The 19,329-nt window shown below is 28.6% G+C and overlaps 2 protein-coding genes across 7 annotated transcripts; both read right to left on the bottom strand.

The window, feature by feature from the left end:
* Positions 1 to 256: 256 nt before the first annotated feature.
* LOC100869630 (tumor protein p63-regulated gene 1-like protein) lies at positions 257 to 2,761 on the bottom strand. Of its 2 annotated transcripts, XM_003694094.4 has the most exons (6): positions 2,228 to 2,740; positions 1,830 to 2,040; positions 1,577 to 1,753; positions 1,366 to 1,473; positions 901 to 1,034; positions 257 to 834 (listed from the first exon to the last, which is right to left on the bottom strand). In XM_003694094.4, the coding sequence occupies exons 1-6, from the start codon at positions 2,340 to 2,342 to the stop codon at positions 647 to 649; spliced, it is 933 nt and encodes a 310-aa protein (XP_003694142.1). In that variant the 5' UTR covers positions 2,343 to 2,740; the 3' UTR covers positions 257 to 646. The 2 variants fall into 2 exon arrangements, with proteins under 2 accessions (XP_003694142.1, XP_086762074.1); XM_086905948.1 differs by lacking the exon at positions 1,366 to 1,473 and having other exon boundaries at positions 2,228 to 2,761.
* Vps13D (vacuolar protein sorting 13D) lies at positions 2,728 to 18,866 on the bottom strand. Of its 5 annotated transcripts, XM_012487224.3 has the most exons (24): positions 18,642 to 18,866; positions 18,261 to 18,451; positions 17,961 to 18,192; positions 17,673 to 17,869; positions 17,419 to 17,586; positions 17,109 to 17,346; positions 10,265 to 17,040; positions 10,021 to 10,177; positions 9,722 to 9,950; positions 9,412 to 9,655; positions 8,973 to 9,341; positions 8,708 to 8,896; positions 8,308 to 8,631; positions 8,004 to 8,196; positions 7,709 to 7,891; positions 7,398 to 7,628; positions 6,835 to 6,861; positions 6,475 to 6,635; positions 5,331 to 5,945; positions 5,073 to 5,255; positions 4,636 to 5,007; positions 4,462 to 4,574; positions 3,969 to 4,398; positions 2,728 to 3,905 (listed from the first exon to the last, which is right to left on the bottom strand). In XM_012487224.3, exons 1-24 carry the CDS (start codon positions 18,736 to 18,738, stop codon positions 3,804 to 3,806), a joined length of 12,021 nt encoding a protein of 4,006 aa, XP_012342678.2. In that variant the 5' UTR covers positions 18,739 to 18,866; the 3' UTR covers positions 2,728 to 3,803. The 5 variants fall into 5 exon arrangements, with proteins under 5 accessions (XP_012342678.2, XP_086762053.1, XP_086762054.1 ...); XM_086905927.1 differs by lacking the exon at positions 6,835 to 6,861; XM_086905928.1 differs by lacking the exons at positions 17,961 to 18,192; positions 18,261 to 18,451; positions 18,642 to 18,866 and having other exon boundaries at positions 17,684 to 17,859.
* Between the last annotated feature and the right edge of the window lie 463 nt (positions 18,867 to 19,329).

Raw genomic sequence — 19,329 nt, 5'->3', positions numbered from 1 at the left:
AATATATCTTATTTATAGAATATACATACATAATAAAAATAATTATAAATTTAATTAATATAAATATGTATATTATTTATTTAGATGGTTGTAAAATATTTTTCATAAAACATATTTTAATTTTTAAGAAATTAATTTTTACTTGTAAATTTTAATGTAATATTAATTACCTATAATATTGATATAGAGATTTCAAAATAAACTAAATACGTATTTGTAAAAGATAAAGATTAACAAAATAAAAAAATTTTTCAAATTTTAAAGATAAATTATTTTTATTTATTATTATAAAGAAAGGTTAAACCTTGTCTTTACAATATATAATTACAAAACATAGTTTTATATTTAAGAAATGAATCATAATATGATATAAATGCTTAATATCTATTTTTTTGTTTTTTGTTAGCCAGGTACTGTGAAAATATTTATATTATACAATAAAAATTTATAAGATGGTTAATAATTTCACAATGAAATCCTTAGAAAGTAAACAGAGATCTATTTATATTTTTCTATATAGATGAATTATATCTTTAGTTTTAATATTTTTATAAATACCATAAAATTTATTTATATAGTAAATAGCTTTAAAAATCGAAATATGAATTTTAAAAAAGTCAAAGATTACAATTTTTTGCAAATTTGATTAAAAACTAACTTTTCCACGAATTTTAAAAAAACCTAAATTATTTCTGTTATGTACTAATGCACCTACACCAAAATAGTTTTCTATGATAATAAGTCCATTTCTTACACTACAATCTGATGGCAAAAAATTTTTAATACATGATTGAAAATCTTCAACTTTGAACTTTGCCTTCTCAGCTTCAGATCCTATAAATAATCATCATAGTTTTGCAAAAAATTATTGATATAGTTGTATAAATGAAATATGTTTACCTTTGTACCAAAATAATGGATGACTAGAATAAGTAAGCCATGGTATATCTTTTGCAAATGGATTCCATTTTTTTATTAATGGTAATGGATTACCTTTATTCCACATCAATCTTATTCCAGACATGTGCCTTTTCCTGAAAATTCAATTTAAATTTTGTATAGCAATTATTACTTTTATTTTAATTATTATATTTGACATTTAAAGATAGATATATTTGAAACATAAGTATTGTATTTTCACTAAGCAATAAGTAGCAAGCATAAAAATAAATAATAATAATGAAATAAATAAGTTGTTTTACTATATAATTTGCATTTCAATTAAAGGAAAATTATTTAAAGATAATTACATAAATTTAGAATATACAGGAATATTAATATTGTTAACAAAAAACAACAAAATAGTGCACAGCAATTCTTTTTAAAATAAGAGGGGTCTTTGCTTTACATAAAAACACAGTGTACCTAGGTTCAAACTGTGCAAGACCTGTACAAGAAACAAGAGAAGACCACTCTTGACGACCTGCACAATGAATTATTGATGATACACCCTCAGCCAATCCACTTAATCGTCTAAAAATCGTTCATAAATTTATAAAAAATGAATCCTAACTATGAATTTTTTGTCTATAATTTAATTGTAAATTTTTATTATGAATTTTATAATGATACTTACGGTGCTAGAGATGAAGGAGGATAAACTAATTCACCCAAAACAAGTGTATCAATTTGCAACAAAGGTATTCGATTATATTCTAATATTTTTAAGGAAATGAAATCATATTTTATTGAATAAATAGCTTTGTTAGTTAATATTACTAATCTTTCCTTTTCAATATCCCATAAACTTATTCTATAAATATTTTTTAATATTAATCTATATGTTATATAATATAATCTAATAAAATTTGTTATATCAAATCTCCTACTCTGTTAAGAGCCAGCTTCCAACAATATCCTTTTCCTCTTCATTTATCAAACTTTCCTGACAATCTTTTAATGCTCTATCAACAACTTCATTTCTATCAGAGAAAAATGAATGAGTATCTATATGCTTGAAAGGCATATTAGATACATCCCTTGTTGATGGAACTTGACTTGAAATATACGCTTCATTTTCTCTGTTCTTTTTTGTAGTATCTATATTTTTTAAAAAATTAAAAAATGAATATATTAATATGTTAAAATTATAAAAAGATAATTTCACAAAAATCTAAAGATCAAAATTGAAAGAAACAAAAAATATTAATATTTATATCATCTTAATATCATTAAGATAATAAATTCACAGAAATATTGTAATTGATATTATATATAAAATATTTACCAGCAAAAACAGCATTTTGAATGTTAAATTCGTTGCTATCAAGTTCTTTAGTAATTTCTAGTGTAGCTGTTTCGAAATTTCCCGGTGGTCCTTCATCGAAATAAGTTTCATCCATAGTTGCAGGTTATGACTCTTCTATCTAATTAAGAATCTCTTTTTTTTTCGTTATTTACAACGTTAAATTTAAACAATTTACAAAATATGTCTAAATGAATATTTTTTTTCGTTCAATAACTTCTATAATGTTAACAAGTTCCAATTATATTATATTATTCAATAAATTGCTATGAATAGTTTGACATTTTAAGTAATCGTAAGAAGCGCCATATTTATGAAATTTATATTTGCTATTGATAATATTATCTACAAATAAGAAATTTGTAATTTTCCTTTAAAGGAAAGTTGACTATGCATGAAAAAAATTATTAAAGAAATTATTATAAAAAATCTTTAAATGTGTTTAGAAATTGTATGCGTTATATTTATAATAAAAGACAGTGTTCGAACAAAAATAAGATTTCTTTATTAAATATCATTGACAATGTGAAAATTTCAAAGTATAACAAATCTAGACAATCGTTGTATACATTGTTAATACATTAATTGTTACTTGTTAATTATTATACACACACACATATATATATATATATATATATATATATATATATAGGCATTGGCCTTATAAAAATCATATTTGAATAGAGTTGACCATTTTGAATTTTACATATTTGTACAAATTTTTTAAATTATTTTTTCATTATTTTTTATTTTTGTAATATTAGAAGAATGTATGGTTAATAATACTTAGTTAATGATATAATTATGTTATCTTTATACAACGAACGACATAAAAAATATATAGTTTATAATCACAAAGAAAAAAATAATCTATAAGATATTAAACACGTTAATATAGAAAATAAATATCCTATACTACTATAAAAACTTTGGTTTGTGTTATTTTTTCTATTTTTATTTCTATTCAACTTTAAGTAATATTTATCCCAAACAAATGAATTTATTATATCTTACACGCATTAACGTGCGTGTGTGTTCGCGCGCGCGCGCGTGTGTGTGTACATATATACATTCTATAAAAAAATTTTGTATTTTCTTTTCAGAGTTCCTGTTTGATTTTACTTGTACGTTAATATACAAAATGTATTGTATACATGTATATATGTGCTATCTGTGCGATAACTTAATATTTTTTTTAAAGAATATTGTCTGAATTGCCTTTATATTCGAATTTTTTGCAGAAATGGTATTTCGCATCAGTCTTATTATCAAATTAGTTTTAAGCGTAATAAGGCATTATTACATATGTTATTGAAAAAATAAAAAAAAAAAAAAGCAAGAAATATACAAGAAAACCAAAAAATAAACTAGCATACAAAATATACATTATTGGCCAAAAATTTGGATCACTTATTTGTTTTTAATTATTTCGGAATCAATATTGAAATGAATATAAATTAATATATTTTAATTTTCGATGAAAATTTTTTCTAAAAACATAGTGATTTCAAACTTTTGGTCAAATACAAAATAAATGTTTATATATAATTATTTGTAACTACTTATAGTACTGTACATCATCTAACATATTATCCGAAGAAGAAAGAGTCAAGCTACGTTCCTCGTGCATTCCTTTAGCGTAATTAATTTGTTGCGATACCTATAATAAAATTGAAATAATATAAATATATTAATAATGAATAAATAAATTTTATATACTGACTCTTTTGGCTACTTCTTCATTGTCACACCGAACTTTAGGTCTTCTTAGAAGTTCTGGACCGTCCATGTTAACGGTTATCGTTGAATCTGATCTAGATATTAATTCAATATAGTATAAAGTAACACCATTACTTTCTAGCTTATGCATTGGTTGACAATATAATAAGTCCGCTAGACTGACTTCGGTTACAACTCCTTTGGTACCTCCGGAAATCACTCGAACTCTTTCATTAGAAACAAGAATTCTTAAATTTTCCGTTCCACTACGTAAACACTCATATGCCACAAATAATTCTGAATAATTATGTTCATTTATTATATAAAGAAATTCTTGGCCCTCTGCTTGTTGACGATTATAGGGTGGTAACAGACCAGCAGAACCACTTGCCACACGAGGAGGTCTATCACGTTTTGGTATCGTACGATGAGCACTGAAGATATGAGAAAAATATTATATATTAAATATTATTAAATATAATCTAGAAGATATGTACCTTCTACTAGTTTCTCTTACAGCAGTAGCAGTTTCTGTGGCAAGATCTAAAACTCCTACAACAGGTTTCGTAATAGTTCCGACAACTCCTTTTCCAAATCCAGCAAAAAAACCCTGGAATTATTTATATATTCAATTAGTTTATTACTTTTATTTGTAATTTTAAAGAACGCACAGGAAATCCTTCATTCGTTGCTCCATCATATGTTTGTTTAAAGATGCTAGTTACTCCTCCAAGCAATCCAAAGCCAAAACCTTTTAATCCAGCTACTAAATGATCACTACTGCCTGCAGTATTAGCTCGAATTCTTTGTCTAGCTTCTTCATGCCTTTCATCCATTATTACTCTTCCTAATCCATCAGAAAGAGACTCTGTTACTTTGGCAGCAGAATTTGATATACCATGAGTAACATTTTTTACTAAAGTCTTCACACTTCCTTCATAGATTAAACCAGAGACTCCTTCTGTGACATCATTCACAAAACCTAAAGGATTACCTAAAAAGTCCACTGATCCTAATATCACGGCAGCTTGCCATTTTAATTCCTATAAAAAAGAAAATATAATAACTCGAAATAAATCAATAAATAAAAAATTGTGATGATTCATACATCTTTATAGTGTTTTATAATGGAATGTACTAGGAATTGAGTGCTTTCAAATGGATGTTTCTTAATAAATGGTTCCAATTCAATGGTAGCATCTTCAAATTTAATTAATGTTAAACCTAATTGTCTTTTTATAGCTTGAAGATGTCGTGGTAGTTTTGTTGTAGTAAGCACGCTTAATTTTACCTGTATACAAGAAAATATGTAAAATATTTTTTTTTAAAATAAGTTTTATAAATAATTTTAATTTTTAAAACTAACTTGACTAGGAACAATCTTTAAAGCGCCAAAATAGTATCGTTTAGCATGTGCAGCTGATACTTCGGAAATAAATCTCTGAGCTTTGAAATCATTCTCATCCATAGGTACTTCCAATTCTGATCTACCTGCCCCGACAAAAGCAACCAGCTTTAATATTAATTTCTCTTCTAAATGTATACATAGTGGCTTAATGCTCACTACAACATGTTTATATATTTCTGCATTTTGATTTTTCGATTTTAATTTTTCTGCAACCATGTGTACAGCTGGTCTATGCTCATTCTCAGCTCTAGTTGGACGTGTTACATAAAGAACAGAAGTACATTGTGCTTCAAAGAGTTGATTATCAATTTGTATATCTTTCATACTTAAATCTAGAGTGGTATTAATAGGAGTTTGAATCAATTCCAGAGAAATACCGGCCATACGAACAAATAATAACTCTTCAACTGGTCTTCGAGAAACAATTGATAGTCCTAAACCAGTTGTTAAACTAATTTTTAATTCCAATTCTCTAGAATTAATTTTTTCTGCATCATTATTTATTTGTGTTGGTCGGTGGCTGACTGCAATGTGGGACCAATCACGTTCTTCTAATAAAGCAAATGTTTTTTTCTAAAAAAAAAAAAAAAAAAAAATCAGAAATTGATATATTATTATCTTTAAAGTTTTAGAGATATAGAGAGATTGTAAATTATTATATTTAGAAATATTAATTAATATTGAAATATTATAACTTTAAAAGAAAATGGAAAAATTACTTTTAATTTTAACTTAATTCATTTAGTAAGAATTGAATTTTAATTTTATTTATTTTAATTCAAATATTAAAAAAACTTTCCTTTGAGAGCTTTTTTTCAAAATTTTGAAAGAAATTATTATTAATTTACTAATATATGTTATATTTTGATTATTTTAAAGAATTTTAATTTTTTGTAATCTATTCTTATTATTATTATTATTTTTTTTTGTAATCCATTCCAAATTGACATTCTATGATGCTTGTGACATTTCTTTAATTTCTTTTAAATATTTTAAGTTTTTATTTCGATGAGAATATAATATAAATATGTAATTTATTTCTTTAATATTACAATCTCACTATATCATTATATTCTATTGTACAATTGTCCAATATTCATACCCTTTCTTTGATATCTAACACTTGTAACACTCTTGTTGGACCATCAGTAGTTATTGTAACAGACAAAAATCCAGATCCTGGTCTCAGTTTTTGTCTACCAACACGTTGTTCAATTGGAGGAGGATTAGTGTGCGTTTGAGGACCTAGTACTGCTTCACTCCCTAAAAAGATATGCAAAAGCTGCATATATGTATATTCCTATGAAGATCCAGTTGCTGTATCAAGAATTCAAAATTAAAATAATATTTCATGCATTTTATCCGATGAACGTAGCGTTAATAAAATAAAAAAACAAGCAAAGTTCGAGCACATAAGATATTCATAATTGATGATTTTAATGTACTCCGAATCTATACGTACACATTTGCCAACGGGCGACACTGCCGCCTGCAACATTATCATTATGAGTATAGATTTACAAGCATAATATAATTCAGATAATAAACGGAGAAAACAGCTTAATTTTATATTTCATATTAATTTATCTAGATTAAATAATATAAATATTGATTCATATAGAATTGCAATTTACTTGCATTGAAATATATTTTTTTTAACTTTAACGATAAATAGAATTAATGAAATATCGTTTTTTTATTAAATTAAATTTTAATTTATGACATAATAATAGTATCAGTAACTTCATAAGCGAATTAGATACATAGTGATAAGCTGTAGCAAATAAAATAAAAAAATATGATAATGAATAAAAAACTATTTACTCACAAAATTGTCCATAAAACTTAAAAATGTATACGATTTTATGTTTATAAAATTATTAAATTCTAGTTATATATATCTTATATATGTAAAATTTTATATTCTATTCTAAAAATACAAAATTTAAATAAAAATGATATACGTGAATGAATATAATACATGACTAAAAAATAAGATTTAATATAAGATTTAATTGCTCAAACCTTCATGTAATCCCATGAATCCATCTTTTGATTGCACACACATATTTTTATGTGCACAACACAATCGTCCGTCATCTGTGAATCGCCAAGTTTGTGTAGATCTTCTTCGGGGATCAGGTTTTCTTAAGGCAAGAGCACAATAAGTGAAAGGTTGAGGTGCTGTGCCTGCTATATCTAATACTAAAACTGTCTCTGGAACTTTTGAATGTTTATCTCTAGGTGGACTAGATCCTATTAATTTAAAAAATTATTTTAAACTTTAAATTGCAAAAAATATAAATCTAATAAAGTTATTATCTTATTAGTACAACCTTCGTGTTGTAATTGACCGTCTCCAGTCATTCTCCATAACTGAGATCTAGCTCCATATTGCTTTCTTCGCAAAGCAACCCAACCACCAGGACCAGCTTCTAAAACTAATCTCTGTGTTTCGACATCCAGAGGATCTAAACCACTTTCTCCTGTCCCCAGATCACAATCATTTTTAAAAGTTCCTGTTTTAAAAAGATCATGAAATATATATATATATATTTTATATATATGTTTTATATATATATATATATAAAATAAAAATATGTGTATATTCTATAGAAAAATATAATTTACCCGTAAAGGCAATGTAAATAAAATTTTCATAAGTCAGAACTCTGCCCTCTCCAAGTATATTTAAATCATATGTGGCTGTTACACCTCCTGGTGCAGTTAAAACCAAACCAGCAGATTGTATGGGTTCATCTAATGCATACGGTACAGAGGAATGAGGTCTGACTGTCCATTGCAAGTTATCATGTACAGTAACCTACGAAAATAATCTTGAAAATAATTTCTAATTAATTCAGTTAAATTGACTTAGCAAATAATATCTAATGATAATTTGAAGCGTATTTTATAAAATTTTTTGATTAATCACCTGATTCACTACTAAAGGCACCTCTGAGAAATTGTCTACTCTTATAGGTGGTGGCATAGTATCTGCATTAGTGAATACTATAAAGTAGGTACTTTCTTGCAAAACCACGTCTACACGAAGAAAATACATTCTTCCCGTCGTATCTCTGATATTAATCGTCAATGAATAATTATCATCCAATTTAATACCACCTGACCATATACAATCTTTAACATCCATGATACGAACACAAAGTAATAAATCTTTATCAAGACGTGGCCAATGAAATGGCATGTGGCAATCGGGCATGATTTTAATATATGTTGCTTGAGCATCTGGATGACTCTAAAAGTGAAAAGCAATAAGACAATAATAACTAAAATAACTCTAAAATAAAATCAATTTCCTATTATTAACTTACAATTGTTGTAGTGAAACATTTTTGAGCTAATTCCAAAGTGGAACTCGATTTATTATGTAACTGATATCTAGGAGATAATGTGACTACAGTTGTGGCTCTGTATTTTCCTCTAGCTATTCTAGTAGCGACACTAATCAGATATACTATGTCGGGTCTACTATCACGTAAAGATATTCTAAGACGATGTACCTAAAGATATAAATCATTTATATTTTCCTTTCATATTTAATAATATTATATATTTAATACTCATATGTTTATGAACCTGTATTCCAGGTTGCAAATGAAAATGCTGAGACCATTGTGGAATTCCTTGAGGATGCACTGAAGTACCAATCCTCACTGATAGAGTTCTACTGGCTTCTTCATCACTAAAAGAAAATAACAAAGGAGCTACCATTCTGGCTTTTTCATTTTCTTCAAATTGTCCAGCTGCCTCCATACCAACTCCTTCTTGTCTGAACACCAATGGTAAACCAGTTTTATTTATGATCCAATATGGTGCAGTAATATTAATCTGTACAGCAGATCCTTTTTCTATATTAACAGCTGCATGAAGATATAATATTCTTCCAGAAGAATCTGTTAGTCTTAAACGAGCAGTGAAAGAACTTGTATTCGATGGCAACAATATCTAGAAAATATAAATTTTAAATATTAATATGATGTTAAAAAAAAAATATTAAACAAGAAATTTTATTTACCATTCCTGATCCAGGATATCCATCTAGCTGTACAATAATTTCTAACTGTTCTTCAACATTTACAGAATGCAAATCTGCACTATCACCAGGTAGAATTCTCCCATTTTCTATACCAATTTCAAACAGTAATTCGTGAGGTAATAAATTCGTCAATGTAAGAGGAGCCATCAATGTTATAATATGTGCTGGTAACATTTGACTCATATCTAATGGATAATTATCTCTCATCATTGCTATACACATTCTATAAGACAAAACAATTTAAAAACAGTTACTGATTAATAATTTGCTTATATATTTTAGAACATACCTAAATATATTATTATGATTAGCTCTACATGTAATACGATTCTCTATAACTTCTAATGGTTTCTTTACTACAGTCCAATCTATTGTCTCAGTACAGTATTGAAACAAATTGTTCAAATTAATAGGTCTTAGACACATTTGTACACCAGTGTGCGTTAAGGGAACTGATATCGTAGATTGTGCAGGTACTTGAAGAATTCTGTCGCTAACAGACAAATTTAAAGGCAAATCTAAAAAAAAAAATGTGAAAATAGCAATTCAACTAATAATAATTGAATTCATTTTGTACATACAACTTACATCCAAGTTGATTTAAACATTTCTCCATTTTGATTTCCACTGTATGCTTTAATTTATTAAATATTTGTAAAGCTGACCTAACAGTTACTAATTTTCTAGCTGATCCCTCTAATTCAACAGCAAATACTATTCTAGCCTTTGGCATTAGCATCTGAAACTGAAAAGAATTATTTAGAAGTTAAATAACAACAGTTAAATAACATATAACAATTTATTACAAATGATAATAAAAAACTTTACATACCAATGTTGTATCTATTTGTATTCCAGTGATATTTGTACTTGCATGACGAAAATATATTCCAACACGATCAACTGTAACAGGATCTACAGGTCTCCATCCATCCACCAATACTGTGATCTGATGTCGTCTAACAGTATGTGTGGCATGATGTCTTAATTTACCTCTTCCTTCAAAAGTGAATGGAATAGTTTCACCTGGAGGAACTTCAAGCCATGTATCATCTTTCTTAAAATCATTTTTAGCTTTGAAATTTTGTCCTAAATTTTTGGTGTCATCTGCAGCAGCAATAATCGTTTTAAACCATAATTTACAACCTGTTTCATTTTTTAATGCAAAGGGAATAAAAGGCATTCGACGCTTATACGCTTGTCCATTACTTGATTTATTCACATTAACATCCTTATTGGAAATTAAATAGAAATCCTGCATCCAATTGTTCTTAACTAATTCTATTAATTCTATTAGTGTTGAAGTTATATTAACATCAACAGAATCTTGAGAATCAATAGACATTTGCAATCTCTTTGCATTGAGAGAGTTAGTTAATGTCTGCTCCCATTGAATAGTAGCACGCCAAGGTTCAATAAAGGGTTCCCAACCACTGAGTACTCTATTATAATAATCAATATTAAAAGTAGCAGATATTATACCAGGTCCTATGCGTTGTTGTTTCAAATTGAGATCCAGTAAAGAAATCTCCAACAATGGTACATCAGCATCTCTACAATCATCTATAATGCATATTCTTGCACAAGATGTTTGTAATTCAATAACGTTAAAAACAGATTCGTTATTTGTATTAATATCTGAATAAGGTACTGCATGTTGTGTTAACCACAAAGCTGCTTCATCTAATTGACCTTTACAGAGATCCAAAGCAGCTCTACAATCAGCATTGGTAAATCCAAGAGCCATCAATTTCTGTACTTGTTTTTCAATAGGTGTCAATATTTCACTGGAACGTTGTTTAGCTACTAGAGTCTGTTTTGGTAAAGAACTGAGCATTCTGGAAAACATAGTCACATCATGGTAACTTAATCTTACACATAAAGGTTGTAACTGTATTTCTAAACATTTATCTAATGTTAGATCCAAACTAGCTCCAACAGGATCTATTATAGATAATGCAGTCTCTTCTTCTAATCCTAAAATACAAGAAAATAATTCACAATGAGAGAGATTACAAGAAAGAGGTTTTTCACCTTCTTGAGGTACAGATCTATAAGAAAGAACAGCTGTATTTTTCAGAATAACAGCATTTGTATCACGAATTGATGTATTCTCTACAATAACTAATTCTGAATCAGTAATATTGATTTTTAATTCAAATGGAGTCACACTTAAAGTGTTATTCTCATTTTCTTGATTGTTTTCAGTATTTATTTGTACAATTCCAAGAATGGGTTCTGGTTCAATAGAATTCAACATTAAAAAATCTCTTACAGCCTCCCACCAATCTAGAATAGCAGTTAAGCGCATGCTATGAACTAGAATAGTTGTAGCCGCATTTGTTTTACGTCTTCTATGATGCACTTCAGCTTGGACACGATTTTCATTTTTAGAATTTCTTAGAGGCTGTAAAATACTCGTAAAAACATTAGATTGTTTGTTAGTAGGTTCATCCTGAAATCTCATATCCATAATTAATATTTCTTGAGATACTAAGTCAATATCTTGTGATCCATCACTCAATGAATCTAATGTCAGCCTGGATTTTATGAAATTAACACAAGCTAAAGCTGCAATATTATGATTTGGATGCAGTTTTACAGTAACATTTACTAATTCCAAAGTTATGCATGATTTTTTCCAAATTTTCTCCTTATTATCCAGATTAACTATGGAATATTCAACGGTTTCGTTTAGATCTTGCATAAACTGACGCAAATCATCCAGATTTTCTCCGATGTTATAAGAAAGTAAACCTCGAATCAGCATGTATTGAGCAGGATCCAAAGCACAATCCATTGTAGATAGTGTTCCATGAATGCTTAAATCAGGAATCTCTCTACTAATATAAATATCTAAATTTCTTTCAATGCGTAATTTCAAATGGCACATTTCAGTAAGTAAAGATGATCCAAGTTTCTTAATATGAAAACCTCCAACAATTAAAGTATCCATATTGTTATCTTGATCATCACATTTTATTCGTTTAGCTGCATAAATATCCATATTAACTAATTCAAGGAACATTATATCTAACATGCATTGATTTATTACTTCTGAAACTTCAAATTTATTATAAGCTGTAAGCTCTCCCAAATCCAGTAATATCATTTCGTCTGATCTAGAACTAACTGGCAATAGAATTACTGGTGCACCAGCTTTTAGTTCTAAGGACAATCTCATGCTTCTTTTGTTGGTGTCAATTATAGCTCCAACTCCAGCTCTCAGATTAGCCATAATAGTCCAAAGTTGAGAAAAATGACTAAAGAACGCTTGAAGTTCTGCTACAAATCTTTGAGTATGTACATAATGTACTGCAGACATTTCTAATTTTAATTGAGCATCATAAGGTCGTGTTTCAGAATCTATATAACTAGAATATTGAAAATTCAAAGCTTTTCTACCAGATGAAAGAAATCTTTCTCTATAAAATCTTCCATGAGGTGTTAAGTCTAATAAAGACATTGAACCCAAAGATCCTGATACTTTTGTCTTTCCATTTGCTTTCAAAATATGCATATTAGCATTGGATACATTAGCTTTAGCAATTTCTCTCTCGGATTGTATCAAAACCAATGTTAGAGATCTAACTTCTATTTCAGTTTCTGAACGCAAAGGCAAATTATCTGTTTTATCCAATTGATCTATGTCAATAGAAGCCTGATGCATAGTAACTTTTGGATTAATTCCTGAAGGACCAGCAAATCCAAAAAAATCAAATACCACCATCCAGGATTCAACATTAATGATTAAATCTAGGCAACTAAAATCGATAGTGACAATTTTTTGATGAAATTGATCTTTCATTGATTGATGACAATCTGGTTCAATTATAGTAATGCTCATTAATACTAAATTCTCTTCAGTGGTCGATGCACCAGGTGATGGAGGTGGAGTATTTGGAGTGTTTGCTAAAGAAATTGGCTTCCTACGCCAATGGGCAGGAATTGTTCCATATAGAGTATCAGTTTCCAATCTGTCAGGTAAACTTCCACGTTCAAATTCACTTCTAATTTGTTGTACAAATGCAAAGTTAGGACAAGATTTAGAAACACCAGCTGGAAGTTTAGCACGAGTTGGTGCTGAAGACTGCATCATACATCGATGTCTCGAGCCAATAGGACACAAAAGATCTTCCATAAGAAGAGATCGTAATGCAACTTGGATTGTAGATTCATTTTTTTGTAATTTTTCATATTTTACTATGAAATCTCTCATAGATAATTCAACTAGAGGCTGTTCCTGAAGACCTTGTTTCAATTCTACACCTAAAGTTGGTAATTCAAATAGAACTTTAATAGAGAGATCGAGTTTATCAGAATAATTTGATACTTTGTTCATTGTTTCAGATTTTTGAACAACTGGTACTGTAACTGGCATGGAAAAAAGTCTATTTGTAGTATCTAGTAATTGTTCATACTGTTCTCGAGACAAAGATACTTTCAGTGGCGTCATTACAATTCCATGGACTTGAACAATTGGATTGTTAGAAAATTCATTATCAAGCAAGAAACTAGGACTTTGTGCTAACATATTCTCCTTTTCAACCACAATTTTTAAAATAATATCATGTAAAATTGGTTTGCCTGATTCCTCACAGCAATAAATTTCTTCAGCTCTTAAGGGAAGATTGCTATGAATTTGTCCAATGTTGGCAGATATTTCTAATGAGTATAAATTCATTTCTCTAACTTCCAGAATTAATTTATGTTTTGCCATGGAAGCAGTATGAGGTTCATGTTGCAAAGACATAGTTCCAAGATGTGCAACAAAAACTTGTCTACTATGAGATGAGCGTGGAATTACCAAAACGGGACTATTTAATAGGATATCTAATTTTAAAGATAAGCTTCCTGAATTTTCTAAGTCCATAGACAAACTTGGTAAACGTCTACGTGGTGGAATAGACCAATCTTCTGCATTGACCAGACCTATGGCCATATCTGTGGCAGCTGCACTGATTTGTCTTGCAAGATTACTTAAATATTGTTTGAACTCATCGGCGCAGGAACGTAATTCTGATAATAAATGAGGAGCATGAGTATACCAAACACTACCTATACGAATAGTTAAATCTATTAAAGTTTCCATTCCGTCATATTGCTGTGTATTTAATTTGGTACATCTGTTGGCTGAAAACCGTAAAGCTTCTGACTGATCAGAAAAACCAGTAAAGTATTCCAATGAATGTTGAGAAGGATCAGCTATTGGATCTCTTCCAACACTAACAATTCTTTGATGTGTTTTACCAGTTAATGTTTGATCCAAAATCTGTAAGCCTCCAAGTGAACCAGAAATGGAAGCATTTATTGCTAAGGTAGCTTGTATACGAGCATCACACATTGTAGCTGTAGCAATTTTCTGACCCACTAAATGATTATCCTGCATCACTGCTCTTAAAAGAAGTACATTTAGTCTATGAAAATCAAAAGTTATTTCTGTTCTAGTTGAAATTTTTAGCTCTATGGTTTGATTAGAGAAAGACTCTTGTTTTTCAATATATCCTGTCTTTATTTTACGAGAAGGAAATATTCTTTTAAAAAATCCCATAAGTTCTACTATGGTTTCTTGATTAGCAATAATATCCAAATTATTAAATTGAATATTGGCTACTCTTAGAGTTTCTAATGTATCATATACCAGAGTCAATTCAATTACAATCAGAGCTTCAGAATCCATTTTATCCAATTCAATTAAAGAATTATTTCTGGGAGATTGAGCATTTTTTGCTTTACTTGCTAGATTAGATAAAGCATTAGTCAAAGCAACAGGAGAAGTCAATCTTCTTGGTATATTAAGATCAGGAGAACCAGGAGAGACTGGAGAAATAGGAGATGTTGGTTCTGAATCTCTTAAACTTCCAGAAATACTATCCATTCCTACATGCTTGTGACTAGCCACTAATAACTCAAAATCAGGACCAAATTCTTGAAGAGCATCAACAAGAAGTAAACCGTGAACAGATAGAGAGATACTAATATCTGCAGTTCTTTTACTGAAAGCAGCACGAACTCCAGAGACTTGTAATTCTGCCACACTACGTCCTCTAGATTGCAATTCAAAAGTCATTTGATCAATGATAAATTGTACCATCATTGCATAACTTAAAGATTTATCTAGACTATCTTCTTTTTTAGGACTCTCTGGTTCCATACTAACCACATCAGTTTGAGAAATACCAGTGGATTTCGTGAAGTTAGATAATAAATTATATATCAGTCTAATTGCTTCCACCTTTTGTTCATTAACATGTACCACTAATCTTGGTAGATTCCCAGATGCAGTTACAGATGGTAAATTCGGATCGGAAGAAGCGAATACTCTTCGTTCAATTTGTAAGGATATATTAAAACGTTCCAAAACATGTAAGCTGGACATCCCTCTAGTTCGTACGTGCTTCCAATTGTCTTTTACCTTTCCTACAAGAATTTGCAAATCTATTAAGTCAATAGAATAATGATCATACAACTTCTGATGCAATGCTGTTTCGGAAATAGCTTGGAAGTCTTGTACAGAACCATTTTCTTGACTTCCAGGTGGTGTAGAGCAAGGTGTCTCAAATCTTTCATCTTCATCGTCGCTATTAAGTTCAGAAGAATTAGATTTAATGATTACTTCATTATTTTGTACATTATTCGATAAATGAAGCTTTCCAAAATCTACGACGACTACTGCAGCATTGGAATCGATAAAATTTTCAACTAATAAAATTTGTGGTGCAGATATATTGAACTGTAAATCCCAGGAAGAACGATACACTAAATCTCCGTCTAAAATCTGTTCCCAGTTTTTGATGAGCTGTCTTCGAGTTCGACGTTTCATTGCTTGAAATCTTTGATTGGAAGATGATCTATGAGGCTTGCATATGAAATCTATAAGCCAATGTATTACTGTAGGATTATAAACTACATCCAAAGACTTAGAGTTAACCTGTAGCAAATGATCAGCATTTAAGTGCAATGGTCTTTTCTCATAAGTCATTTCAAAAAGATATTGAGGTAATTGAGTAGTTAACTTCTCCGCAGAACTTCGTATCCTTGAATTTATTGTAGGAATCATTTGAGGTTGTATCAAAATAGGAAAAGTGGAATTTTCTGTGAGATAGTCATGAAGATATAACGCTCCCAAACTGATGAAAAATTTGTGAGATCCATACCTGGGTCTCGAATCATAACTCAAATTTACTCGTTCGAACTGCAGTTCTATTACTTTCGTGTTTTCACCATTGTTTTTCATAGTACAAAGGGAAAAAATGCCTTTAGACAAAGTAAAATTAAATTGTCCAAATACTGTATCTCGACGTAATAAAGTATCATCATCTATAGTATCTGCCAAAACATCCAAAAGTTCACCATCAAATGTAGAAGATGTGCTCTGAGTATTCGTATTTGAAGTTTTTGAATACCATCCCCACCATTGTGGAAACCATTGTTCCAACATTCCTCTAGGTTGAGGTACGTTTATATTAGAATTTTGAAGTATTTTTGGTGGTTTAATCCTTTGCATTGCTATTTCTCTTAATACTCTCAATTCATCAAAACTTCGTTCTTGTTCTATCTTTTCTTTAAACTGTTTGATATCTGGAGATAAAACATTAGTTGGTGTTCCTACAAAATAACATTGTTTAATATCAAGAAGTAATAACATAATAATCATATAATTTTTATTTAAATACCTAACAATTTAGCATAATTCTCCACATATAAAATATTTTCTTTGCCTTTTTGAAGAATATCTTTCCATGATAGTTTAGGTTTCAAAGCATCTTTGCCAATATGACATCTTATTGCATATTTCCACCACTCTTTTGGTGCAGTGGACACGCTAACTATTGGACGACAGCATCTCTGTTGTTTACGACGTTCTATATCTTTCAAACCTTTTATACATTTAACTATTTGATCATATTGTATCTGATAAAAAATAATTTATTATTAGGTGGATTTTAAATAAAAATCAGATTTGTATATAAATTTTAAACTTACATCAGTAAGACATAGTGGAACATCGTCTAATAAAAGATCGACGACCATTCTAGGTTTATTTGTAGATCTCAATGGTCGTTCAGACCTATCCCTTTTAACATGAGCTCTTGCATTAACAGGCAATAAAATAAGATTTTTTATTATATTTTTTGGTTCACTCATTGCAATCTAAAAATAAAATCAATTTCAAAATTAATAATTAATTTATTTTAATATTTAAAGAAAATAATATATAAGAAAATAAATATATATACAGCTAAATCACCAAGATTGAGAAAACCAAGAAATTCATCTTTTTTTAAATGATTCCAATAAATAGAAAGTCTGTCAAGTTCCATGAGCTTGAAAGAAGCATCTGTGAGATTCCAGGAAGTAGAACCAGGTATCCAACTAGCATCGCAACTTTGTGCAGTTAAAGCTCCAATAGTTATACCAAGTGCAATGCCAGTATCTATTTATTAAAATTATTTTTAAATAATATATCTTTTTTTTATTAAATATTATATTATATTTTTATTTTATTAAATATTAAATTTGCTTACTATCTGGCATTGTTACTCCATCTTCATATCTTACATGAACATCTTTAATATTAAGTTGTAAATTTTCAATAATGTTGGTGATTAAGGATGTACCATAATTCACCCAAGAACTATAACTAGTAGCATAATAACCAGGATCTCGTTCTGTATCTGCTCTCCATCTTGCTTCTAATGAATCTAATCGACTTAATTTATACTCTAAAATTGCTTGTTCCTCTGCTTCACTATCAAACTGTGAACATACTTATTTATAATAGATGAAACAAAAAATATTATAAAAAAATAACAATTTATAAATACCTCATTCAAACTAATTGGTCCAGCTACTAGATATAGTTGTTCTATCATTATGACCCATGAAGCTGTTCTTATTTGACGAACTGGTACTTGCAATCTTATTTTACCAATAAATCCTGCTTTTATTTCTACTGGTAACCCAATGTGACGTAAGGCTTCCTTCTTTAATGGTAAATTTTCCAATTCAACTTCACCTAAAATACAATTTTTTTTAAAATTTCACGGAAATTTAATTTAAAATTAAATTTCAATAATATTTAACAAATAATAAAATCTATAAATAAAACAAAAAATAATTCAAATTATCAATGAGCAAATGATATTTAAATAAAAATCTATTCTTAAGTTTCACTAATATAACTGAAAAGAAAAACATAACCTTACCAGACAATAAAGCAATGCTCAATTGATCAGTATTTAAATTTTCAACATATTTTCCGAGGTAATTATTTAATACCCAAGCAACAAGTCCTTCCAACATTTTGGAAGATTGAACAATTCTTTAATTATAAGAATAAGCTTATATACAGAAGCAGACATAAATATAATTTGTATAGGTTATGTTCGTTGAGTTTCATTCAAATTTTCGAAACTCACGATGTAACAGCAATTAAAAGATCGTACGATCGACAAGGTACAGCTTCTTTCACATAAAAAAAACATTTTTCACGTTCAATCTTTATTTTATGATAAAAATTTTAAGATCAATTAACAAAGCGAGTCATATCAAACAATCCTCATCGATCGTGAATACCATCGTGCCAAATGTTTCAACATCACGAAAAAAATTTTGATTATTTATAATAAAATTTTTTTCTATAATATAAAATTAAACAATGAATTATAGTAATATCAAATTAAAAATTCGAAATTCTTTTAGTGAAAATTTTTTAAATTAGCTAAAATTTTAACGAAGAAATTATTAATTAATTATAATTATAATTTAATAGTAATTAAAATTGAATAAAATTTTTATATATAGAATTGAAAAAATAATTATATTATTATTTATATTTTTCATGCAATTTATATTTAACTAGTTTACTATTTCTGATTTAATTCTTAATGAGAA

This window comes from Apis florea, unplaced genomic scaffold (genome assembly GCF_048593485.1).
Source record: "Apis florea isolate Af1SG1 unplaced genomic scaffold, ASM4859348v1 contig_2492_pilon, whole genome shotgun sequence".
NCBI lineage: Eukaryota > Metazoa > Arthropoda > Insecta > Hymenoptera > Apidae > Apis > Apis florea.
Note: the sequence above shows the minus strand (reverse complement) of the source record. Positions and strands in the feature narration are given on the sequence as shown.